General features: G+C 40.1%; 1 protein-coding gene across 10 annotated transcripts in view; it reads left to right on the top strand.

Moving 5' to 3' along the window:
• SANBR (SANT and BTB domain regulator of CSR) overlaps positions 1-26,972 on the top strand; it is a 73,784-nt gene that overhangs the window by 29,002 nt on the left and 17,810 nt on the right. For 5 of the 10 annotated variants that reach the window (XR_008955296.2, XR_008955297.2, XM_003830867.5 and 2 more), the window contains 10 exons: positions 2,634-2,786; positions 8,789-8,934; positions 11,493-11,592; positions 13,251-13,283; positions 14,132-14,231; positions 20,887-20,978; positions 22,267-22,295; positions 22,377-22,450; positions 22,938-23,026; positions 26,098-26,189. Coding sequence is in view for 6 of the 10 variants with exons in the window: in XM_003830867.5 (XP_003830915.3) it covers positions 2,634-2,786; positions 8,789-8,934; positions 11,493-11,592; positions 13,251-13,283; positions 14,132-14,231; positions 20,887-20,978; positions 22,267-22,295; positions 22,377-22,450; positions 22,938-23,026; positions 26,098-26,189 (908 nt within the window). In the remaining 4 variants the exon portion in view is untranslated. Of the gene's footprint in view, positions 1-2,633; positions 2,787-8,788; positions 8,935-11,492; positions 11,593-13,250; positions 13,284-14,131; positions 14,232-18,682; positions 18,768-20,886; positions 20,979-22,266; positions 22,296-22,376; positions 22,451-22,937; positions 23,027-26,097; positions 26,190-26,972 lie in introns of those variants that run through there. The other 5 variants (XM_055108357.3, XM_057301363.2, XM_008956294.4 and 2 more) reach the window with 4 other exon arrangements.

The following is a 26,972-nucleotide window of genomic DNA, read 5'->3' as shown; positions in this document are numbered from 1 at the left end:
GTTCTAGTTGCCCCCCATCTCAGTAGCAATTGATATAGTCAGGTTTGGGTTTTTTGTTAATCTAATAGGTGTGTAAAGGTCCTCCTCACAATCAGAGTGTGACATAATCAAGGATATCAAGCTTCTAAAATCTGAGTTGCTTAACATGTCAGAATGCAGAAACTTTGAGAGATTATTTTCCTCTCCTTTACACCAAATTGAATATTGATTGATGATATTGACTATTTATTATAGAGCTCATAAACTCATAAAATGGTTTGTATGCAGAATATTGTATGTAAGAGAACGTGCACCTTATAGTTTTTATACGTTCTCAAATTTTTAAAATTAAAAACCATTATGTGAACATCACAATTGAAACTAACAACCAAAAATTCTGAATTATAGGCAGCTGAAAATTCTGAATTATAAACTATTCTTTAATGCATTTATGTTAAAGATCATTGCTTATCAAATAGCAACTTCAGTACATCATAATATAAATAGAAAAAAAAGATCAGTGCTTAGATTGTTAATGTTGTGTTTTTATTTGAATTATTTTACTAACTTGTTTTTGTTTTTAACCTGTTCTCGCTCAGAGTCCCTCTCCTCCCCGACAGGACCCTATTCAGGTTTCCCCTTCTTAAAGTCTCCCCCAGTGAGGAACTCTCTCAACAAGGGCCCACTCCTGGTGCAGTACTATAGCTTTTCATCCCACCTCAGAGTCCCCCGCAAAAAGAAACAAGTGATCAGAGTACCAGTCAGGGTACCTCCTAAAAGCCCAGTGATGTCCCCTCCATCCAGTCCAAGGTTTCACTTTTTCACCTTTTCTGGTCCTTTCCCCAATGGCTATTAATGGTATTACCCATTCAGGTCTTTCTTCACCCCAGGCCTTGTGGGACCACCCTTAATCATCCAGTGGTACTGCCCCCTCTTAGGATACACCACCACCGCTCACACAGGATCTCCACCCAGAAACAATGACATCTGGGGTCTTTCTCCAGTCCCCTGGCATGGTATTTCTTACAAACTTTCTACCTCCCACTGGCTAATGGAATTGCCCTCCCAATGGCTCCCGCAACCATGACACAAAAACCCAACACCCACTTCCTTCCTTTCTAGATAAAATGGTTTTACCTTCTCAAGATCTCCTGCCTTCAAAGCCCAACATTATCATCACCCACCAATGGTGCCCCCTGCACAGGCCCAAAAGTCTTGTCCCCTCTAGATCTGAGTAAGATATCACCTACTCAAGGATGCTCTCCCTAGCCCACAAGGCTAACAGAATCCAACCTTCAGAGCCCCCATAGTATCTCTGAATCCAATAATTTTACCACTCAGAGCCTCAGTTTCCCTTCTCCAAACCAACTCCTGGGACTCAGGGTCCATCCCAACCAACCTTTTCTCAGAACTGGTGGCACAACCTCTGTCTACCCACCAGCCCCCAGCTGCCTAGCCCAGTGGTCTTCCCCATCGCAAGCAGCACCTGTGTCCACTGAAACTCCTTAGACAGTGCTTGCACCATGTTCTTTTTTTCTTTTTCTTTTTTCCTGAGATGGGATCTTGCTACATTGCCCAGGCTGGCCTCGAATTCCTAGGTTTAAGCAGTCCTTCTGCCTCAGCCTCCCTAGTAGCTGGAGTGACAGGTGTGTACCATCGCACCTGGTCCTATTTTACTAACTTATAAACAATTGAAACCTGATGTTTAATTTGACAATTAAACCTTGATAAGCTTTTATCAAAGTTTTCAAAGCCAATGATTCAAAGTTATGTCATAATTTTTATTAATAGTGATGCTAAATATTTACCTTAAAAATGCATCAAGGGGCCAGGCATGGTGGCTCACGCCTGTAATCCCAGCACTTTGGGAGGCTGAAGCAGGCGGATAACCTGAGGTCAGAAGTTCAAGACCAGCCTGACCAACATGGCAAAACCCTGTCTCTACTAAAAATAGAAAAACTAGCCGGGTGTGTTTGTGCACGCCTGTAATCCCAGCTACTCGGGAGGCTGAGGCAGGAGAATTGCTTGAATCTGGGAGGCGGAGGTAGCAGTGAGGCTAGATGGCACCACTTCACTCCATCCTGGGCAACAGAGCGAGATTCCATCTCCAAAAAAGAAAGCATCAAGGAATAACCAAATGAAGCAAAATTTTATTTTTCTTTGGAAAACATTTGAGGTGATTGGCCAGTTGTAAAATTGAGTGTATATCAAGATCAGTTTAATTCATCTGAATTTTGCTTAAGTTGATTTCATTTTTTGCTGTCTAATAGCTTTATTCAAGTAGAATTACATGCCATAAAATTTACTCATTTTATTTTTTTATTTTTATTGTTAGGTTGTGTCCAGAATTTACTCTTTTTAAGTCTGCAATTCACTTTTTTTTTTTGCTAAATTTAGAGTTGTACAGTCATCACCATCATCCAATTTTAGCACATTTCCATCACCTCAAAAAGATCCCTCATGCCCATTTGCTGCTATTCCACATTATAACCTTCCACCCCTGGCAACCACTAATCTACTTTGTGTCTGTATAGATTGGCTTTTTCTGCATATTTAATATAAAAATGGAGCATATAATATTTGGTCTTAAGTATTTTTGAAACGTATAATTTTGTTGTGGAAATAGTAGTTGATTTTATCTATGTCTTTATCAGGCCTTTCTCTGTATTGAATTTTCACATTGTCAATACCACTCAGAAACAGTGGTTTATCCTACTGCAGCAAGTTCATTGAATACTGTTGGCACTGGAATTTATCCCTGCTGTAACCAAAAGGTTCTTCGGTTTGATCCTACTCAGCTTACAAAGGTGAATTTTGAATATTGCCCTTAGTAGCTACAGTTTTTAAAGTATAACAGTAATACATTAATGTATAAAAGACTTCAAACAATACATAAATATAGTAAGAAGCCGTTCCTCTTTATAACACTCCCCCATTTTCCATCTCTTCTTAGAGATAATCACTGTTAATGGTTTCCTTTTAGACCTTCTTTTGTACCTTTCAGGCACAAATTATATATATATATATATATTTTTGGAGGTTTTTGTTTTTTGTTTTTTTGCTTTTTTTTTGAGATGGGGTCTCGCTCTGTTGCCCAGGGTGGAGTGCAGTGGCGCCATCTAGGCTCACTCCAGCCTCTGCCTCCCAGGCTCAAACAATCCTCCCACCTCAGCCTTCTGAGTAGCTGGGACTACAGGCACACGCCATCACAACCGGTAATTTTTTGTATTTTTGTTAGAGACAGGGTTTCGCCATGTTGCCCAGGCTGGTCTCGAACTCATGAGCTGAAGCGATCTGCCTGCTTTGGCCTCCCAGAGTGCCGGGATTACAGGTGTGAGCCACCACACCCAGCCTTATATATGGCTTTTTATATTGGAAACAAGATCATACTAATAATATTCTGTAATTTGCCTTTTTTACTCAACAACATAACTAGGGTATCTTTCTGTGCCATTTTATTTAACTGCTGTATAATATTCCAAGCTATGTATATATCACAATTTAACCATTCTCCTATTAATGAACATGTAGGTGGTTTCTAGACTGATGATATTACTGTGTTGCAGTGAATATCCTTGCACATATATATTGGTGCAATGTGTGAGTATTGCTGTAGGTTAGATTCTCTGATCACAAACACTTTTGAAAATGTTATGTAATTAAATGTCACGTGTGAATGAAAGGAACCTAAAGCTCTTTATCATCATCCATACAAAAAATGTTTATAAAGCACCAAAGATGTGCAATACACTGTGCAAGGCAGAGGATAGCCTGTAAACTTGGATCATTTATGCCTTTATGGAACTTACAGCTGGGGCAGTAATAACAAAAGGGAAAAAAGCACCCAAAGAAATGTTTGAAGACATATACAGGGCCATAAATGTCTGTAATAGGCTGGTATGATTCAGCCATAGATGTCAAGGAAATCCTCAAAGGAGCTGGCATTAGGTTGAGATCTGAAGGATTCGTAGGAGTATGTGAGGTGAAGAGGAAAGGAAAGAGCATTCTAGTCAGAACAGCAAGGTCAGAAGGAACATAGTGAGTAAAAGAGACCGAAAGAGCCTGAGGCTGTTGTAGAAAACATGCATAGTTCAAGACAAGGCTGGAGAGTTAGGTAGGTGTCAGTCCATGCAGGAGCAGGACCTCATAAGCCATGTTCAAGTTTTTCTTTTATCTCCATTTGGAAAATATCAGTTGCAGTGTGGAAAATGCACACTTGAGGGGTAGTCAGTGGAATCACGTACAAAGGGAAGTTATCGTAGAGAGAGCTGATGTTAGCTTGCACCAGAGCAGTGAAGATGAAGAGAAGTGGATGAATTTAATATTTAAGAGATAAAACTGAAATTACCTGACAGATTGTATTACAGAGGGAGAGGGGGAAGGATGACTCAGTTTCTTGTTGGTGCTACTGGATAGCTGGTGGTGCCATTCACTGAAGAGGAAGCAGCAGATGGAAATCAGGTTTCGAGGGAGACTCGTGAGTTCTGTTTTGGACATTTTGAGTTTGAGATGCTTTCTGAGATAACCAGGCAGAGGCTGTTAGATATATGAGTTTGGGAGCTCAGAGAAGTGGCTAGGCTGGAGATAATAACTCATAAGTTTTCTTGCAATAGATGATAGTTAAAGCCAGCAGGTATAGGTGAGTGTATGAAGAGCAGAGGGAAACTACAGCTATGGCTGGGTGAAGCAGCATGAGCCTGCAAAGGAGAATGGTCAGGGGCAGCCAGAATAATGGGAGGAAAATTGAGAATGTTGCCATGAAAGTTGAGGGAGTAATATTAAAGAAAGAGTGGACTGTGGTGCCTAATACTGCTAAGAGGTCAAATAAAAGAATGAAAGAACTGTGTCCTTTGGCCTTAGTGACAGGGAATTCATAGGTGTGAAGAGCTATTTTGGTGGAGTGCTAGATCCAGAAGCCAGGTTTTTATGGGTTGAGAAGTGAGTGAGAGATAAACAAATGGGAACAGTATAAATGACATCTCTTTTGGGAAATTTGAGAAAGGGAGGAGATAGATTAGTAATTTAGGTTATGAATATTTGTTTAGTGTTTTGGGGGTTTTTCGTTTGTTTGTTTGAGAAGGAGTCTCGCTGTTGCCCAGGCTGGAATGCAATGGCACGATCTCAGCTCACTGCAACCTCTGCCTCCCGGGCTCAAGCGATTCTCCTGCGTCAGCCTCCCAAGTAGCTGGGATTACAGGCACGTGCCACCATGCCTGGCTAATTTTTGTATTCTTAGTAGAGATGGAGTCTCACCATATTGGCCAGGCTGGTCTTGAACTCCTGACCTCAAATGACCTGCCCATCTGGGCCTCCCAAAGTGCTGGAATACAGGTGTGAGCCACCGTGCCTGGCCTTGTTTCTGTTTTGATACCAGAGAACGTTTTAAAAGTCAGTGGGAAGGATCCAGTTGAGAAGGAGAGGTTGATGGTATAAGGTGAGAAGGCACGGTAGGGTGGGATCTTAAGCACATTTAGTGGTATTAATTTCGACAAGAGGGAGGACAGCTCCTCTATTATAACAGGAGAGAAGAGTAGAATGGTTGTAGATATTAGTAAAATTCTGTTTTTGTCATTTAGATGATAACTTAATTCCAATCCAATGCTTTTTCTGTTCTCTAAAAAGTAGATTAAGCCATCCACTAAGAATAAGGGGGAAGACGGAAGGTTCCAAGGTTTGAGGGGAGTATGGAAGGTTTGAAATAGTATTTTGAAAAACAGGAGAGTGAATTTTCCAGAGAAAATGTATACTCCTGGGAAGTTTGAGAGCTCACTGGAGATTGGCAGTCATAAATTCACAACATAATTCAACATGCCTGTTTATATCACTCTCTCCAGTAACCCTTGTCTGCGTGAGTACAGGCAGGGAGAAGATGGGTAGTTGAGTTTATCTAGAGTTAGGATTTTGCCAGATGGGGATGATGAAATTTAGGGGCAAGGAATTTGGGATATTGGCGTGAATGTTACTGAATGATGGGTCATGGAATTTTAACTGCATTAGTTTTCTTATATTTGCAATCGGTCACCAACTTTGATTACTTAGAAGTTTTATTGGTGAGGTAATAGATTACTTACATAACATTCATACTTAAAGTTTTAGTTATATATTTTACATACAAAGATACTTAAATTGGGCATGAGACGTTAAGCAAAATTAGATTAGCTTTGCTAGACCCAAGATATTTCGTTAATTCATCATTGCTATTATGTTTGTTTCAGTAACATGATTTTTTAGTCTTTACAGTTCTTTCTAACCACATTAATTTCTAACCACATTAATTTCTACATTAATTTGTAACCACAAATTTACATTTGTGGTTAGTTTGTTTCCATTTTAGCTATCATATTTCTACATTGTTTCGAGCAAAATATATTTCTTTGTAGGCATCTTTAAAAGAATATATTGGCTGGGCGCTGTGGCTCACGCCTGTAATCCCAGCACTTTGGGAGGCTGAGGCGGGTGGATCACGAGGTCAGGAGATCGAGACCATCCTGGCTAACACGGTGAAACGCCTTCTCTACTAAAAATACAAAAAATTAGCCGGGCTTGGTGGCGGGCGCCTATAGTTCCAGCTACTCGGGAGGCTGAGGCAGGAGAATGGTGTGAACCTGGGAGGTGGAGCTTACAGTGAGCTGAGATCACTGCACAGCAGCCTGGGCAACAGAGCGAGACTCCGTCTGAAGAAAAAAAAAATTGTATATATTAATAGGCCAGGCACAGTGGCTCACGCCTGTAATCCCAGCACTTTGGGAGACTGAGATGGGCGGATCACCTGAGGTCAGGAGTTCAAGACCAGCCTGGCCAACATGGCGAAAACACTGTCTCTACTAAAAATACAAAAGTTAGCTGGGCATGGTGGTGGGTGCCTGTAATCCCAGCTACTCGGGAGGCAGGAGAATCGCTTGAATCCAGGAGGCGGAGGTTGCAGTGAGCCAGGATTGGACCATTGCACTCCAGCCTGGGTGACAGAGCAAGACTCCATCTCAAAAAAACCAAAATAGATATATAATGAATCTTTTGTCGATATATATGTTGCTCATATCCCGACTGGGCATGGTGGCTCACACCTGTAATCCCAGCACTTTGGGAGGCCGAGGCGGTCAGATCATGAGGTCAAGAGATCGAGACCACCCTGACTGACCAACATGGTGAAACCCCGGCTCTACTAAGAATACAAAAATTAGCTGGGCGTGGTGGTGTGCGCCTGTAGTCCCAGCTACTTGGGAGGCTGAGGCAGGAGAATTGCTTGAACCTGGGAGGCGGAGATTGCAGTGACCCGCGATCGTACCACTGCACTCCGGCCTAGCAACAGAGCAAGACTGTGTCTCAAAAAAAAAAAAAAAAAAAAATTGGAGAAAGACAACCGGCACTTCAGACAAAAAAACAGTTGTCCTGTAAACATGAAAAGGACAGCCTCATTTGTAACTGGAGAAATCCCAGCACAAATTAAAGCCAGAATGAATGCCAATACATATTTACCACAATGACTAAATTTTTTTTTTTTTTGAGGTGGAGTCTTGCTCTTGCTCTGTTGCCCAGACTGGAGTGTAGTGGCACCATGTTGGCTCACTGCAACCTCCGCCTCCTGGGCTTAAGCAATTCTCATGCCTCAGCCTCCTGAGTAGCTGGATTACAGGTGCGTGCCACCATGCCTGGCTAAATTTTTGTATTTTTATCAGAGACAGGGTTTCACCATGTTGGCCAGGCTGGTCTCGAACTCTTAGCCTCAAGTGATCTGCTTGCCTCAGCCTCCCAAAGTGCTGTGATTACAGGCATGAGCCACCACGCCGAGCCAGAATGACTAAAATTTAAATGTCTGACCAAGTGTTAGCAAGCATTTGGAGTAACAGGAATCCTCATATACTGCTGATGGTAATATAATTTGGTACACATGAGCACTTGTGTACTGAGAAACAGATAAAAGAATGTTCATAGCAATATTATTTTTAGTAGCCCCAAACTAGAAACAAGCCATCAGTGGTAGAAGAGTAAATAAATGGTGTATATTCATGCAGTGAAACACTATACATTAAAGCAAATGTTATTATTACATGAAATAACATCGTTGAATCATAAAAACATAATTTTTCTTTCTTTTTTTTTTTTTTTTTTTGAGACAGGGTTTCACTCTATCGCCCAAGCTGGAGTGCAGTGGCCTGATCATGGCTAAAGGCAATCTCGACCTCCCTGAGCTGAAGTGATCCTCCCACCTCAGCTTCCTGAGGTAGCTGGGACTGGAGGCATGCATCACCACACCCAGCTAATTTTTTTCTTCCTTTTTAGAGACAGGGTTTTGCCATGTCGTCCAGGCTGATCTCAAACTCCTGGGCTCAAGCAATCCACACACTTTGGCCTCCCAAAGTGCTGGGATTATAGGCTTGAGCCACCTCACCCAGTAGAAACATAATGTCAAACAAAACAAGTGAGACTAAACTATAGTGTTTAGGAATGCATCCTTAAGTGGCAGAGGGATAAAGAAAAGCAAGGAAGTAATTACCACAAGCCAGGGTAGAGGTTACCTGTTGGGAGGAGGGAAACCGTTATGATCAGAATTGGGCCTGTGGGCACTCCTGGAGTGCTCGTAATGTTCTAATTCTTAATGTGGATTGTGATTATATGGGTATTCTTGGGTATTTGTTAAGCCATACAGTTATGATTGAATCTCTTTTCTGTATGAGGAATGTTTTTCTTGAGAAAACGTTGTAAAATATGTATATGACAATATGACTTGGCAAAGAAAAGAAAAACAGTGATCTTTGAAGGAGTGTTCTATAACAAACTAACCTCTAATTTATTGTCTCTTATGTGACAGGGCTGTAAAGTGAGGGACCACATGGTTACACTTCGTGATCAAGGTGAAGGCGGAGATTTGCCGTCCTGTCCCACTGCTAGAATGTTGGACGATTTGCACAAGTACAGAGATGTCATTGTTGTGCCTTTTTCAAAAGATACAGTTAGGTGAGGGGTGGAAAAACCCAACACTGTATTATAGCTTTATTCAGCAGTTCCCATTTCAGAATCCCTTATCCCCAAATCAGCAACGTCAGTCCTCAAGTAGTTTTCATTATTTCAGAAAACTTAACTGAAATTATATGTTAGCTTACAGTAAGAGCAGACAGATATTTATATGATAGGCAGCACACTTAAAAATACTGGAGGTGGCTGGGCGCGGTGGCTCACACCTGTAATCCCAGCACTTTCGGAGGCCAAGGCGGGCGGATCACGAGGTCAGGAGATCGAGAGCATCCTGGCTAACACAGTGAAACCCCATCTCTACTAAAAATACAAAAAATTAGCCGGGCGTGGTGGTGGGTGCCTGTAGTCCCAGCTACTTGGGAGGCTGAGGCAGGAGAATGGCGTGAACCCGGGAGGTGGAGCTGGCAGTGAGCCAAGATCGTGCCACCGCACTCCAGCCTGGGTGGCAGAGCAAAAAAAAAAGAGCAAAAAAAAAAAAGAAAAGAGCCCTTGGTGATTAAAAAGGTTAAGACCTTAAATCCAATGTGTGGTGGTGATGAATGAGGGTTCCCAAGTTGCTTGAGGCCCTCTCAACCAATTGATCAACCAGTTGATTGTATCAATCAATGCATGATTGATACAACTAGAAAAAAATATTGATGGCTGAGTTCATCTCTCCATGAGTATGAACTTCTCAAATTCAGTAATTTCTGAAGTCGCGTTCATCATTTTGCAATGGCAGCAGGTTGTAAGGTTAGAGGCTGGAGGACTCTTTAAAAGAGGCTGTTCTTAGCCAGGCACAGTGGCTCATGCCTTTAATCCCAGCACTTTGGGAGGCCGAGGCAGGCGGATCACTTGAGGTCAGGGGTTTGAGACCAGTCTGGCCAACATGGTGAAACCCCATGATCATTGATCAACCAATTGATTGTATCAATCAATGCATGATTGATCCAACTAGAAAAAAATGTTGATGGTTGAGTTCATCTCTCCATGAGTTTGAACTCCTCGAATTCGGTAATTTCTGAAGTCACTTTCATCATTTTGCAGTGGCAGCAGGTTGTAAGGTTAGAGGCTGGAGGACACTTTAAAAGAGGCTGTTCTTAGCCAGGCGTGGTGGCTCACACCTTTAATCCCAGCACTTTGAGAGGCCGAGGCAGGCCGATCACTTGAGGTCAGGAGTTTGAGACCAGCCTGGCCAACATGGTGAAACCCCGTCTGTACTAACCAGGCATGGTGGCAGGTGCCTGTAATCCTAGCTATTTGAGAGGCTGAGGCAGGAGAAGTGCTTGAACCTGGGAGGCATAGGCTACAGTGAGCTGAGATTGTGCCACTGCATTCCAGCCTGGGCGACAGAGGGAGACTCCGTCTCAAAAAGAAAAAAAGCATTTCAGTTGGAGTTTCGCTCTTGTTGCCCAGGCTGGAGTGCGGTGGCACGATCTTGGCTCACTGCAACCTCTGCCTCCCGGGTTCACGCCATTCTCCTGCCTCAGCCTCCCAAGTAGCTGGAATTACAGCCACCCGCCACAACACCCAGCTAATTTTTGTATTTTTAGTAGAGACAGGGTTTCACCATGTTGACTAGGTTGGTCTCGAACTCGTGACCTCGTGAACCACCCGCCTCTGCCTCCCGAAGTGCTGGGATTACAGGCGTGAGCCACTGCGCCTGGCCGCCCCCCTCCTCCTTTCTTTTTTTTGAGATGGAGTCTCGCTCTGTCACCAGGCTGGAGTGCAGTGGTGCGATCTCAGCTCATTGCAACCTCCGCCTCCCGGGTTCAAGCAATTGCCCTGCCTCAGCCTTTCAAGTAGCTAGGATTACAGGCATGTGCTACCATGCCTGGCTAATTTTTTGTATTTTAGTAGAGACAGGGTTTCGCCATGTTGGCCAATATGGTCTCAATCTCCTGACCTCGTGATCCGCCCGCCTCGGCCTCGCAAAGTGCTGGGATTAGAGGCGTGACCCACTGTGCCCAGCCAAGGCTGTTCTTAAAGCAGTACCAGTTATAGCAGCCCATTCCACCACCTCATAGGTATGATGCGTCAAGTATAATGGTGCTTGCTGAATGGGGTGTCTTTTGCTAGAGGAATCACTGGACGAATTAAGAAATGTCATCGTTGGCTGGGCGCAGTGGCTCACACCTGTAATCCCAGCATTTTGGGAGCCAAGGCGGGTGGATCACCTGATGTCAAGAGTTCAGGACCAGCCTGGCCAACATGGTGAAACCCCGTCTCTACAAAAATACAAAAATTAGCCAGGCATGATGGTGGGTGCCTGTAATCCCAGCTACTCGGGAGGCTGAGGCAGGAGAATCGCTTGTACCCAGGAGGCAGAGGTTGCAGTGAGCCAAGATCATGCCATTGCCCTCCAGCCTGGGTGACAGAGCGAGACTCCATCTCAAAAAAAAAAAAAAAAAAAGGAAATGTCATTGTTGACGTGATATCCTTATACTCAGGAACTGTATTTCTAAAAAGCGATTTTTGAAACATTTGTAATAAAAAGATGTTCACATTTAAATTTTTAAGAAAGTAAACTCTTCTCCATAAAAATGTCTTTTTCTTTCAAGTGATGTTGGGGTTGGCCTCTGTGATGAAAAGGGTATAGAATGTGATGTTTTACTGGAGCCAAATACACCATGGGGTCCCAAAACTGGGGAGCTCAATGCTGTGAGTAGTTTTTTTTCACTTATTCTTTATTTACATAAATAATTAATGACATTTAATCTTTGACAGGAACCTGATCAGTTTAAGTTGAAATTGAACTGACTACCTAATCATAAGAAGGTATTATGCCTAGTAATAGGACTCTAAGGGCAATAGGACACATTTCTTGCCCTCAAAGAATTAATAATGAATACATTTAAATTTAGGGAAAAAAACAACATGGGGCCAGCCACGGTGACTCACACCTGTAATCCCAGCACTTTGGGAGGTTGAGGCAGGAAGATGGCTTGAGCCCAGGAGTTTGAGACCAGCCTGGGCAATATAGTGAGACCTCATCTCTACAAAAAAGGTTCAAAACTTAGCCAAGTGTGGTGCCTTGTGCCTGTAGTCCAAGTTTTGCTGGGAGGCTGAGGTGGGAAGATTGCTTAAGCCCAGGAGGCAGAGGTTGCAGTGAGCCGAGATCACACTATTGCACTCCACCCTGGGTGACAGAGGGAGACTTTGTCTCAAAAAAAAAAAAAAGAAAAACCCAAAACATAACATGGTCTTTAAGGTTTTTATTATGGACAAATGATTTGAGGAATGAAGTTAACATGAATGGATATTTTGTTTCCTTCTGCTTCTGTAAACTTTTTTTGGCATAAAATTATCCTTTTATTGTAATTAGGAATATATTTAGATTCTTCCAAAGTTCCAGCCTAGAGTCTGGGTGACAGAGTGAGACCCTGTCTCAAAAAACAAACACACAAAAGTTTCAAAACTGAAATATTTTTAAAGTGACCAGAAAACTTGATTCCTTTGACTCCTTTTTATTCCTTTGCCTTTGTTACTAAGGACCAGGGAATATATTTGCCTATAAATGTTCTGTCTTTGTGTTGGTTAAGATAGCTTTCACTTGAGAAAGTGAAATATTCCCTGTGAAGTGCTTTATAAACTTCAGACAGCTATACAAATATTCAGTCATGCCGGGCATGGTGGTTCATGCTTGTAATCCCCGCACTTTGGGAGGCTGAGATCAGGAGTCCAAGACCAGTCTGGTCAAGATGGCGAAACCCTGTCTTTACTAAAAATACAAAATTTAGCTGGGCGCAGTGGCATGTGCCTGTAATCCCAGCTACTCAGGAGGCTAAAGCAGGAGAATCGCTTAAACCCAGAAGGCGGAGGTTGCAGTGAGTGGAGATCGTGTCACTGCACTCCAGCCTGGGTGACAGAGTGAGACTCTGTCTCAAAAAAAAAAAAAAAAATTCACACATTAACATTTATTTATTAATTATATGTCAAACAACAAACTAGATTTATTGAATGTCCATATGTAGTCTGCTTCCTTAATTTATATTAAAATATAAACACTAAAAAGTGATTGAAATAGTTCTAAAAATAACTAAAATTATTTTAGTAATTTTCTTGTACGTGATTTACTTGTCCTTTGGAAATAATACTGGGAAAGTGTCTTTCTTTTAGAAAACATCCATATCCTCCTCTAGCAGAGGATATTAAAGACTGTAACATATCACTTTCAGCCTGAGTTTTAAATTATGTTTCAGCCTGGAAGGGAACTATATTTGTAACTTTTTTCAACTCTTCTGCAGTATCTATATCAAAATAAGAAGCTGCAATCTAGGTAAATGCAGATTTATTAATCTCTTATTCCTGTCTTATAGTTCTTGTCGTTGAAAAACTGGACTCTACAACTGGTAAGTGAGCAATTACAGTTAGCATTCATGGATCTCTTTCTTCCTAAATTAAAGTTTAGTTTAACAGAATCTTATCAGTATCTTATTTTACAAATTTTAGTTAAATGTACATCTTCCTTTTCAGATTCTCCTATTTTGCACTTAAGTAAAAATGCCATTAAATTATTTAAGACAGACTCATATTCCATATCTGGCTGCATAATCCATAGATCTAGTTAAACGATTTTTTAAAGTCACTCTTATGTCATATTTAGGACATTGAACAAAGCAACAAACTTGTTAAGTTCCAGTTATTTGATTGTTTGAGTGATGGGTTGACTTTTTTTTTTTTTACCTGTTTGCCAGTACTATGCTGTCTGCCATCAATATTCACAAGAATGGAACAGGAATTTGGATTAGTGATAACAGACAGTAGGGCACAGAGATGCAGGAAAGTAATGCAGATATGGTTAAATAATCCAGGACCACATTCACCCAGAGAATGTGCATATGTGCTTGTTTATAAGACTACTTTAATATTGGTGGTTACTATATTGTAATTTAATCTTAATATCAAGGAATATACATTTACTTGAGTGATAGAGGTACAATTCAACAAATACTGAGTACTTATGTGCCTACTACTGTTCTAGGTTCTGTGAAGGAATTAAAAAATATATGAAGTAATGTAAGCCTGCTCCAAATATAAAAATTCTTATGTCTATTTCCTGGATATTGTGCTAGCCAGAGGTTATTTTATCAGCTCTTGATTGACTGATTCATTCAAAAGAAATTTAGGTAAATATGTTTGAAAGAATTCAATAAAAAATCATAATATTACATTTATAATAGATTTTTTTTTAACTTAGAAACAACAGTCACTGTTTTCAGAAGAAGAAGAATATACCACTGGATCTGAGGTCACTGAAGATGAAGTTGGAGATGAAGAAGAAGTATCCAAGAAACAAAGTATTGGTTTATAAGTTAAAATCAAATCTCCCTGTTTATGAAGGGGTTACATTCTGAAGCCTTTAATGCAAGGGATGGGGAATTGGTTTTATATAGAGAGTAGGTTGCAACATAGAAAAAAAATTGAAAGGAGACACCATCAAGATTTCCTAACCCGGGCATGAACACAAAATACTCAAAGCTATAAAGAAAGGGCAGTACACTGAGAAAGAACTCTCCAGGTTTTCACTTCAGGTGCAACTAAATGTGTGACTCATTTCAGATGAAATGTGATCTGAGACGTGTACCTGAGATGATTTGGAGCGATACTCAAATAAACCATTAAATAACATTCATCAATGTATGATTTTTTTTTAGTGGAAAGCATTTTTTTTTGTGTTTTTTTTTTTTTTTTTTTTGAGGCAGAGTCTCACTCTGTCACAGTGGCGCAATCTTGGCTCACTGCAACCTCTACTTCCTGGGTTCAAGCAATTCTCCTGCCTCAGTCTCCTGAGTAGCTCGGACTACTCAGCTAATTTTTCTGTATTTTTAATAGAGACGGGGTTTCACAATGTTGGTCAGGCTGGTCTTGAACTCCTGACCTCAGATGATCCACCTGCCTCGGCCTCCCAAAGTGCTGGGATTACAGGCGTGAGCCACTGTGCCCGGCCGAGAGCATGGCTATTGTACAACTATAAAATTAACTTGTGTCAAAATTTCTGAACTCATTAGTTCCGAGAAACAGCAAGGAAAATTGGTTCAAAGAGACTTTGAAGACTCAAGTATTTATAGGCAATTATGAATCTGTTTTGTCACAATAATTTACCTCTTTTAGGATTTCATATGAATAGAATCATGAGTAATCTTTTGTCTCTGGCTTCTTTCTCTTAGTATAAGGTTTTTGAGATTCATTCATATTGCTTATTCCTTTTTATTGCAGAGTGGTATTCCATTATACTACTTTTGAAAAAAGAATGTTGGTCTGTGTGCAGTGGCTCATCCCTGTAATCCCAGCACTTTGGGAAGCCGAGGCGGGCAGATCACCTGAGGTCAGGAGTTCGAGAGCAGCCTGGCCAACATGGTGAAACCCTGTCGCTTCTAAAAATACAAAAATTAGGCCGGGCACGATGGCTCATGCCTGTAATCTCAGCACTTTAGGAGGCCGAGGCAGGCGGATCACCTGAGGTCAGGAGTTCAAGAGCAGCCTGGCCAACATGGTGAAACCCGGTCTCTACAAAAATACAAAAATTAGCTGGGCATAATGACGGGTTCCTGTAATCCCAGCTACTTGGGAGGCTGAGGTGGGAGAACTGCTTGAACCCACAAGGCGGAGGTTGCAGTGAGCCAAGATTGTGCCATTGCACTCCAGCCTGGGCGACACAGCGAGACTCTGTCTCAAAAAAAAAAAATACAAAACTTAGCTGGGCATGGTGGCAGGTGCGTGTAATCACAGCTACTCAGGAGGCTGAGGCAGGAGAATCACTTGAACCCAGAAAGGGGAGGTTGCAGTGAGCCGAGACCATCCCATTGCACTCCAGCCTGGGCAATCAGAGTGAAACTCCATCTAAAAAAAAAAAAAGAAGATTGTAAGTTAGATACAAAATTGATCGGTGTCATACAACTTAGTGAACCCGTAACTCTTAGGTTATCTTTTTAGAAATAATTTGCATTTTTATTAGACACAAAAACCTGAAAGTTAACATGTAATTTTCAGATGCCATCAGTAGATGGTAGTCAGACATGGGACATTCTCTTAGAGAATTAAATGATTCTTGAGTAGGCATGTTAAACAACCCTCCAATGACATTGAAAAAACATGCTGCAGCCAGGCGCAGTGGCTCACACCTGTAATCCCAGCACTTTGGGAGGCCGAGGCGGGCAGATCACGAGGTCAGAAGATCGAGACCATCCTGGCTAACACAGTGAAACCCCTTCTCTACTAAAAATACAAAAAATTAGCCGGGCGTGGTGGCGGGCACCTGTAGTCCCAGCTACTCGGGAGGCTGAGGCAGGAAAATGGTGTGAACCTGGGAGGCGGAGCTTGCAGTGAGCCGAGATTGTGCCACTGCACTCCAGCCTGTGCGACAGAGCGAGACTCCGTCTCAAAAAAAAGAAAAGAAAAAACATGCTGCCTTCCCTTTATCTTCTCTCCAAGTTTTACGTAATTTTTCTTAACATCTCGAATCCTCCAATGAAAAAGCTGGTTCTTTAGCAATTTTGTGTCCATTTTAATTAGTAAAGGAGAAAATTCTACAATATTTCTTTTCAACAGTTTGATTGAGGTATAAGTTATATGTTACAAAATTCACCCATTTTAAGTGTACATGTAGATGAGTTTTGGCACACAGATGTGTAACCACCACCAAAATAAAAATCTAGAACATCATTTCAAAAAGTTCCTTCGTCCCCCTTTGTACTCAGTTCCCTTTCTCCAGTTCTGCTCTCAGGCAACCATGAATCTGTTTTGTCAAAACAATTTACCTTTCTTAGGGTTTCATATGAATGGAATCATGAGTAATTTTTTGCTCCTGGCTTCTTTCACTTAGTATGAGGTTTTTGAGATTCATCCATATTATTGCATGTGTCAGTAGTTTATTCCTTTTTATTGCAGAGTAGTATTCCATTGTATGGCTGTACCATACTTTGTTTATCCATTCCCAATTTCATGGGCATATGGGTGCTTTCCTCTTGTTGGCTGTTGTGAATAATGCTGCTGTGAACATTTGCATACAAGTCTGTGTGGACATGTGTTTTCATTTTTCTTGAGTAGATACTTAGGAGTGAAATTACTAGATCATATGGTAAGTGTATGTTTCACTTTATAAGAAACTGCCAAATTGTTTTGCAAAGTGGCCGTTTTGCATCTCTACAAGCAGTGGAGCAGTCCCACCACTGTGCATTCCCACCAGTAGTGTATGAGAGTTCCAGTTGCTGCACATTCACATCAATACTTGGTATTATTGGTCTTTTTAATTTTAGCCATTCTAGTGGGTAGATAGTGTTAAGCAACTTTTCATGTTTTTACTGACCATTTATATATCTTTTTTATGAAGTGTTTGTTTAAATCTTTGGCCCATTTTTATTGGCTCATTTGCCTTATTATTGAATTGTAAGATTTCTTCTAAGTCTTTTTTGTCAGTCATATGTTTCTCAATATTTCCCCTAGTCTATGCCTTGCCTTTTAATTTTCTTTTTTTTTTTTCTTTTTTTTTGAGATAGAGTCTTGTTCTGTCATCCAGGCTGGAGTGTAGAGGTGCGATCTCTCACTGCAACCTCTGCCTCCTGGGTTCCAGCGATTCTTCTGCCTCAGCCTCCCGAGTAGCTGGGATTACAGGTGTGCACCACCACACTGGGCTACTTTTTGTATTTTTAGTAGAGATGGGGTTTTGCCATGTTGGCCGAGCTGGTCTCGAACTCCTGACCTCAGGTGATCCGCCTGCCTCGGCCTCCCAACTGCTGGGATTACAGGCATGAGCCACCTCACCAGGCCTAATTTTCTTAATGATGTATTTTGAAGAGCTAAAGTTTTAAATTTTGTGAATTCTAATTTTTTAGTTTTTCCTTTTTATGTTCCATTATTTAATAGCTAAGAAGTATTTGCCTACCTCAAAGTCACAAAGATTTTCTGCTGTGTTTTCTTCTAGAAGTTGTATGATTTTAGCTTTTTATTTAAGATTATGATCCCATTCAGGTTAATTTTTGTTTATTGTATGAGTTAAGGGTCAAGCTTCCTTTTTTTCCATAGGCATAGCCGGTTGTTCCAGCACCGTTTATTGAAAAGACTATTCTTTTCTAACATATTGGATTACCTTGGCATGTTAAAAATCGGTTGACCATTTATATGTGGCCCCATTTCCAAACTGTGTTTTCTTCCATTGATTCTTATGTCTTTCTTTACATCAGCATATCAATACCACACTGTTAATTTTTGTAGATTTTAGTGAGTCTTGAAACCTGGTGGTGTGAGTCCTCCAAAATTATTCTTTAATTTTAAATTATTTTGGCCTTTCAAGGTACTTTGCATTTTCTACAAATTTTAGAGTCTGTGTGGATATTTCTACAAATATCTTTTTGGGATTTTTGTTGGGATTGTGTTGAACCCATATACCAATTTGGGGTGAATTCCTTTTTTTTCCAATGGCAGTTCTTCCCATCCATGAACATGGAATATCTCTCCATTTATATAGGACTTCTTTAATGTCTCTCAACAATGTTTTGTAGTTTCAGTGTACAGGTGTTGAACATCTTTTGTTAAATTTATTCCTCTGTGTTTTTATGCTATTATAAATGGAGTTGTTTTTCTGGTTGCTCATTGATGGTAATACTAATGATGGTCAAAATACAATTGATGTTTGTATATTGACTTTGTGTCCTATGACCTTGCTAAATTCAGTTATTTGCTCTTCATTTATTAGATTTCATTCCAATCTGTATACCTTTTATTTATATGTCTTACCTTTTGTGCTGGTTAGGACCTGATATTGAATAGAAGTGGTGAAAACAGACAGACATCCTTACCTTGTCTGATGGGGAAAACATCCAGTCTTTAACCGTTAAGTATGTAATGTCAGTTGTCAGCTTCCCATAAATGTCCTTTCTCAGTTGAGAAAGTTCCTTTCTGTTTCTATTTTGCTGAGTTTTTATAGCGAATAGGTGTTGCATTTTATCACATGCTTTTTCTCCATCTATTGAGAAGATCATATAGATGTTCTCCTTTATTGTATCAATTAGGTACATTGATTGATTTTTCACGTTATACCAGTATTCTGGTGTAAACTCCACTTGGTCATTTGTTACTCTTTTTATATATCACTGCAGGAGTCTGATCCGCAGATCCTGACCCAACGACGGATGAATAACTTACGCTGACACAGATATTATGCTTGTCTGTCTGGCTGAGAGTCTGGGCCGCTTACAGACTCCTAGGAGAGTGCTGTAAAGAGTTGCAGCCGCGACCCAGACTTGCTGGCCTTCCCAGCATTTATTCAGCACACATTAAACGACAAAAGTCTCAAGTAAATGCCACTAGAATGTAATTACCGTTGCCGACCCACTTAGTAGAGAGCAATCATGCACCCACAGATTGTCAACGGTTAGTCTTAGAACCACATGAGTAAACAAGCTATTTAGATAGACTGCTCTACATTCCTATGTTAATTACCCTTGCTATAGCTCAAAGAGGATTAGGCTGCCTTCAGCCATAACTCTATCCTGAGGCTTCTGCAAAAACCTTCTGGCCTTCTAAGAAAGTTTATTTTACAGTTTTTCCCACCATCCTGACTGAACTCCTACATCTCACTGCATTGGACTTGCATATATATATGTGTGTATCTATGTATATATACATGCATGTGTATATACACATACATATATTTTTGAGACAGGGGCTCTCTGTTGCCCAGGCTTCAATGCCGTGTCGTGATCACAGCTCACTGCAGCCTCAACCTCCCAAGGCTCAAGCAGTTCTCCCACCCAAGCCTCCTGAGCAGCTGGGACCACAGGTGTGCACCACCATGCCCAGCTAATCTTTAAGATTTTTTGTAGAGACAAGGTCTCCTTATATTGCCCAGGATGTTCTTGAACTCCTAGCCACAAGCAATCCTCCTACCTCGGCCTCCCAAAGTGGTAGGATTACAGGTGTGAGCCACCATGCCTGGGCTTACTTGCTAATATTTTGTTAAGGATTTTTTATTTCTGTTCATGAGAGATATTTGTAGTTTTCTTGTTATGTATTTTTCAAGTTTTGATATCAGAGTCATGATGACATCAGAAAATGAGTGACATCACCCCCTTTTCTGAAAGAGTTTGTGTAGGATTTGTATTGTTTCTCCCTTAAAAGAATAATAAAATTCAGTGAAGCCATATGGGCCTGGAGCTTTTGTTATAGGAAGGCTTTAAATTATGAATTCACTTTCATTAGTTAATAGGTGCTATTCAAGTTTTCTATTGCCTCTTCAATTTGTTTTGATAATTTCCGTCTTTCAAGGAATTTTGTCCAGTTTGTCAGATTTATTGGCATAAAGTCACTCATCGTATTTTTTTTTTTTTTTTTTGAGACAGTCTCGCTCTATCACCAGGCTGAAATGGCACAATCTCGGCTCACTGCAACCTCTACCTCCTGGGTTCAAGTGATTCTTGTGCCTCAGTCTCCTGAGTAGCTGGGATTACAGGCATGCACCACCATACTTGGCTAATTTTTGTACTTTTAGTATAAATGTAAATGTGCCTAACTATAAAGCCCTAAAATATACAAAGCAAAAACAGACAAATCTATAAGGAAAAATACACAGATTACCACTTATAGCTAGAGATTTCAATACTTCTTTCTTACAGCTACTTGGGAGGCCGAGGCACGAGAATCGCTTAAACCCTTGAAGCAGAGATTGCAGTGAGCCGAGATCATGCCACTGCACTCCAGCATGGGTGACAGAACAAGACTCTGTCTCAAAAAAAAAAAAGAAAAAGAAAATGAACCCCTGTAAAGCAATTTCAGCTTATGAACCCCTGTAAAGCAATTTCAGCTTTGCTTCATGGTATATTTGCTTTTTATCCAGAGGTTAATTTGTTAGTTTTCTTAAAACAATGTTTTTCTTAATGGTCTTATTGTTTAGAAGTAACAAGTGGACTGGAAAAGTATATGGGGCCTAAGTTTATAACATTGTCTTCTCATTATCAGGGAAAAAGGAGAAGCCAAAGAAGTTCACTAGACAACCAAAAAAGCAGGTATCTTCACCCTGTGCCCAGAGGAAAGAAAAGGCATTGGAGAAGGTAACTCTGAATTATCTGTTGTTAAAGTTCATATGGAAAAATAAGCACGTGAGTATAGCCAGAAAAAAATAAAAAGAGTAATGAAGACACATGGAATGCTAGCAATGTAAAAATGAAGTTTTTTATAGACTGAGATTAAAGATCTCTAAGATATATTGACAAATGAGAAAAGGAAGGTGCGGAAACGTATAGTGGTATAGTATGCTACCATTTGTGTAAAGTAGATGGGGGAAATATATAAATAACTTCCTTGTATATGCATAAAATGTTTCTGGAAGGCTACATAAGAACTCGATAAAATTGGTTGCCTCTCAGGAAGGGAACTGAACGTGTAAGGGACAGAAGTGAGAGTCTTTTCATTATATGTGCCATTATACCTTTTGAATTTTAAACCAATATTATTTATTCAAAAATTTAAAAATAGTCTTTTAAATTAAAAATAAATTATATTTTATGATATTTAAAAATAATTCTTATTTCTCCATGCCTTTGAAGGAAGGGGTAAAAAAGCCAGGTAGGAATAAGAGAATAGTAATAACCACCATTGGCTAAAAGAAAAACTGTGAATTTCAAAAATGTGTGATAGGTTGAGTCTGGGTTAAGATCCACAGAATTACATTGGACACATTGTACGTTCATCTTTGTGTTAAGTAGCACAGGCATATGAGTGGGTTAATTCTAAAAAAAAATTGTATCAGCTGGCTGGGCATGATCACTCATGCCTGTAATCCTAGCACTTTGGGAGGTCAAAGTGGGTGGGTTGCTTGAGCCCAAGAGTTTGAGACCAGCCTGGGCAACATGGCAAAACCCCATTTCTACTAAAAAAAAATACAAAAATTAGCCAGGCATGGTGGCACACACCTGTAGTCCCAGCTACTCAGGAGGCTGAGGTGCGAGGATCACTTGAGACCAGAAAGTCGAGGCTGCAGTGAGCTATAATCATGCCACTGCACCCCAGCCTGGGCAACAGAGTGAGACCCTGTCTTCAAAAAAAAAAAAAAAATTGCATAAGCTGGGATTCCAAGGTTAACAAATGAAGCTGGATTCAAATTCTAGGTCTGTATCTCTTTGGAGAAGTTTCTTAACTTATCTGAACCTGTTTTATTATGAAGATATTAACAGTGCCTGTCTCATGTGGTTGGTGCAAGGTTTAAATGAAATAGCACTTGTAATGCTCTTGGTACAGTGTCTTCACACTCAGTAAGAGTGAACTCTTTTTATTACTAACTATAGCACTAATCAGTAAACATGTTCTAATTGGGCCTTAATGTTGTCTACTTTTTTTTAGTCAGCTTCTAGAGATGTGTCTCCTTTCGTGTGAGTATTGCTCCTTAATCCAGTCGGATATCCACTCTTAAAGAAGCATCAATGCTGATTTTTGTTCAATTTTTTCAATAGTGTGAGTATGCAGAAGAATAAGTGGGATGCCACAAGATCCTTAAGATTCAACCAGGATGCACAAAGAGAAGACGGTAAATTTTATTATTTGGGTAATGTACAAATTGGATGTAAATAGCAATGATTGGTGTGTGTTTCATTTTATACAGTATGCTGAATAGCTCTAGAGTTTCTAGCTAAAGTAAGGCCCCAAATTTGCATATTCCCTTAGGCAACAACCAGAGTTTCATTACTAGACAACCCCACTGAATAATGTATTATTTTATGCATCTGTGGTTTTGAGATCCTTCACATTGACCTTTGCCCATTATTTTCACCATAAAGATGACTGAATATGTTTTAGGCTGTTTTATGGTAATCTAAAAAGCAGCACAATTATCCACAGATGAGTCATCTGCCACTTGCTAACTTAAATTCTTCACAGATATATAGATGTATGTGTCTGTAAAATAGTATCAAAGGATATTTTCATAAACCCTAGGTGATTACAGTCTTTTTGAGAAATAAAAAGTTATATATCATCCTTATGAAAAGTAAAGTTTACTGTTTTTTTCCCTTCAGATCAACGGCGAATGACTGAAATTACAGGGCACCTAATAAAAATGAGATTGGGGGATCTGGACCGAGTCAAGTCAAAGGAAGCAAAAGAAGTAAGAATTGTGTACTAGTGTATTGTACTTGTGTAAAATATGCCTTCCTACTTTTATTTTCAGCTTAGGATTATAAAGATGTCTAAGGCAGAATTTTAAAAGAGTAATTTATGTGTTTGTTTGTTTGTTTGTTTGTTTCTTTGAGATGGAGTTTCGCTCTTGTTGCCCAGGCTGGAATGCAGTGGTGCAATCTCGGCTCACTGCAACCTTCGCCTCATGGGTTCAAGCAATTCTCCTCCCTCAGCCTCCCAAATAGCTGGGTTACAGGCATGCACCACCATGCGCAGCTGATTTTTTTGTATTTAGTAGAGATGGGGTTTCACCATGTTGGTCAGGCTGGTCTCGAACTCCTGACCTCAGGTGATCCACCCACTTTGGCCTCCCAAAGTGCTGGGATTACAGGCGTGAGCCACCACACCTGGCCAAATATATGTGGGGGTTTTTTGTTGGTTTTTTTTTTTTTTTTTTTTTTTTTGAGATGGAGTCTCACTCACTGAGACTTGCAGTGGTGCCATCTCGGCTCACTGCAACCTCCACCTCCCAGGTTCAAGTGATTCTCCTGCCTCAGCCTCCCAAGTAGCTGGGACTACAGGCGTGCACCACCATGCCCGGCTAATTTTTTCATTTTTAGTAGAGACGGGGTTTCACCATGTTGGCCAGGCTGGTCTTGAGCTTTTGACCTCGTGATCTGCCCGCCTCAGCCTCCTAAAGTACTGGGATTATAGGCGTGAGCCACAATGCCTGGCCACATTTATGTATTTTTTTATATTCTGTATCAGTTAGCCTGTTTATTCACGTAAAAGTTTTCCACCATGTCTTATTATCCATGGTCCATAGGTCATCTATAACACATATAATAAAGTACATCATTGCTGAAAATGTGTCATCACACCAAGAGTAGGTTAACTGTGCGTTGTTGACCAAATGCTAACTATCCAGCGGGCGACTGTCTGAAAGTACCAATTTTCATCAACTCTGCATGTAGTGCTTAGATGTCATCTCTAAAATAAGATGTCATCTTGCTGAAAATGGTGACAAGAAACACCTATATTCTTGCTAGAATTACATTTTAGTCATGACATTATGTATTATCATTAGTATTGGTATTATGTAAGTACCATACTCTTGCCCTAATTCTTTTATTTAAAAATTTACTTCCTTATAAAACTTCTAAAAGGAAACATAGGAGAAAATATTTGTGACCTTAGGAAAATATTTCTTAGCCTACAACACCAAAAGCATGATCCATAAATGAAAAATTGGACTTCATCAGCATTTAAAATTTCTACTTTTCAAAAGACACTATTTAGACAATGAAAAGACAAGCCATAAACTATGAGAAAATATGTGTAAAACACCTGATAAGGAATGTGTATCCAGAATCTATAAAGAACTCTCAAAACTCAATAATAAAATTTAAAAACCTAATAAAAATAAATGGGCAAAAGAGTAAACAGACACCATGAAAAAAAGGATTTCCATGCCAGATAAGCATATATCATTAGATGTGCTAAGATACAACATCATTAGTCCTTAGGGAAATGTAAATTAAAACCTAAATGAGGCCGGATACAGTGGCTCACACCTGTAATCCCAGCACGTTGGGAGGCCAAGGTGGAAGGATCACTTGAACCCAGGAGTTTGAGACCAGCCTGGGCAACATGATGAAACCCTATCTCTACAAAAAATGTAACAAAAATTAGCCGGGTATGGTGGTGGATGCCTGTAGTCCCAGCTACTTGCGAGACTGAAGTAGGAGGATCGCTTGAGCCTGGGAGGCAGAAGTTGCAATGAGCCAAGAGCACGCCACTACACTCCTGCCTGGGCAACAGAACGAGACCCTGTCTCCAAAGGGAAAAACCCATACCAAGTGCTGATGAGGATGTGGAGCAACTGGAACTCTCATATATAGCTAGTAGAAATGCAAAAAGGAATGGTCACTTTGGAAAATAGTTTGGCAATTTCTTATAGACATTCCCTCACCATACAGATCAATTCACACATTTTTATAATAGCTTTATTCATAATTGCTAAAAACTAGAAATACTATAAATGATGTCCTTTACCTGGTAAATGGGAAAACAAACTGCATATAAAAAGAACATTGGACCGGGTGCAGTGGCTCACACCTGTAATCCCAGCACTTTGGGAGGCCAAGGCGGGCGGATCACAAAGTCAAGAGATCAAGACCATCTGGCCAACATGGTGAAACCCCGTCTCCACTAAAAATACAAAAATTAGCTGGGCGTGGTGGTGCAGGCCTGTAATCCCATCTACTCAGGAGGCTGAGGCAGGAGAATCACTTGAACCCGGAAGGTTGAGGTTGCAGTAAGCCAAGATCGTGCCACTGCACTCTAGCCTGGGCAACACAGAGCGAGACTCCATCTCAAAAAGAACATTGAGCCCAGGAATTCAAGACCAGCCTGGGCAACATAGGGAGATTCTGTTTCTACAAAAAATAAGAAATTAATTGGGCATGGTGGTGCACACCTGTGAGGTCTCAGCTCCTCTGGAGGCTGAGGTAGGAGGATCACCCAGGAGGTCAGGGCTGCAGTAAGCCTTGATCGCACCACTGCACTCCAGCCTGGCTGACAGAGTGAGATGCTGTCTCCAAAAAAAAGGAACAAACTTCTGATGTATGCATCAATATGGATGAATCTCCTATATGTGAAAGAAGCTAGATTCAATTGGCTACATGTTATATGATTCTACTTATATAATGTTCTGGAAAATGCAAAACTATGGGGATAGAAAACAGACAAATAGTTGCCAGAAATTGGTAGTGGTAAGTAGATCGACTTGACAGGGGAACAAGGGAATTTTCTTGGGGGCGATAGGACTATTTTCTGTGTCTTCATTGTGACAGTAGTTATAAAACTGTATGCATTTGTCAAAACCCACACCTGTACACTAAAATGGTACATTTTTCTTTATGTAAATTAAACCTCAAAAAGACTGGATTTAAAAAATCAAAATAAAATTACTTCTAAATTAAAAAGTAATCCCATTTTAATAAAGCAGAGCTTCTATTGATTCTGTGAAGATAACAGTATTGCTTCTTTATTCTGCAGTTTGCAGGAGGTATTTATTCCAGGCTGGAAGCACAAATCAAGGCCTCAGTGCCAGTTAGTGCACGCCAAAGCAGCTCAGAGAAAAACACAAGGTAAATCAGCATAAACTAAACCAGAGTGTCAGTGGCTTTGAAGTGAATTTTTTTTTTAAGATAAATCATATGAACACTAGAAACATATCATTTGAGTTTGGTTTTATGTTTTGTTTCAATGATTATATTATCAAGGCACTAATTAGAAACAGATTTTAACTTAAAAGATAAAATCTAATGAAAATATAGCTTTGTGGATTTTTTAAAGTTTTCTGCTTGTTGGACTAGCTTCATTCTGAGCCAACTCCTGATAAAAATGTAAGCTATAGTGCTACTGGAAGTAGCAGAATTTTTGTACTGTTTGTAGATCACATATTAATACTTTATATAAATCACTGTAATCTTTACCACTCCTTGCTTTATATTTTATTTCTCTTAATAAAATCTAACTGGTGGGTCTTATGTCATTTTACATCACAAATTTTCTGTTAGAGATTAACAGTTACTGAGATTTGAACATTAATATTACAGATTCTAATTCCTTATTTATAATTCTGAAATCCAGAAAGTTCAAAAAGCTGAAAGTGTTTTCATACATTTGTAGCAATTCAAACTTGCACTGAGCTGCTGTGATACCATTTATATTTTTTATTCATCCCACTTATATTTGATTATGGGGCACTGCTCCAGATCCATTATATACAATGTACATAACGTATTATCTCTGAGAAGTAACAAGTCTCAATTCCAAAAATACATCTCCTGTTAAGAGTTTTAGAAAATGGATTACAGAGCTGCAAGAAGATTTATTAAACCTTGATGTTGCCAAGCCAACATAATCTA

The sequence above is a fragment of the Pan paniscus genome, chromosome 12, assembly GCF_029289425.2.
Source record: "Pan paniscus chromosome 12, NHGRI_mPanPan1-v2.0_pri, whole genome shotgun sequence".
Classification (NCBI taxonomy): Eukaryota; Metazoa; Chordata; class Mammalia; order Primates; family Hominidae; genus Pan; species Pan paniscus.
Note: the sequence above shows the minus strand (reverse complement) of the source record. Positions and strands in the feature narration are given on the sequence as shown.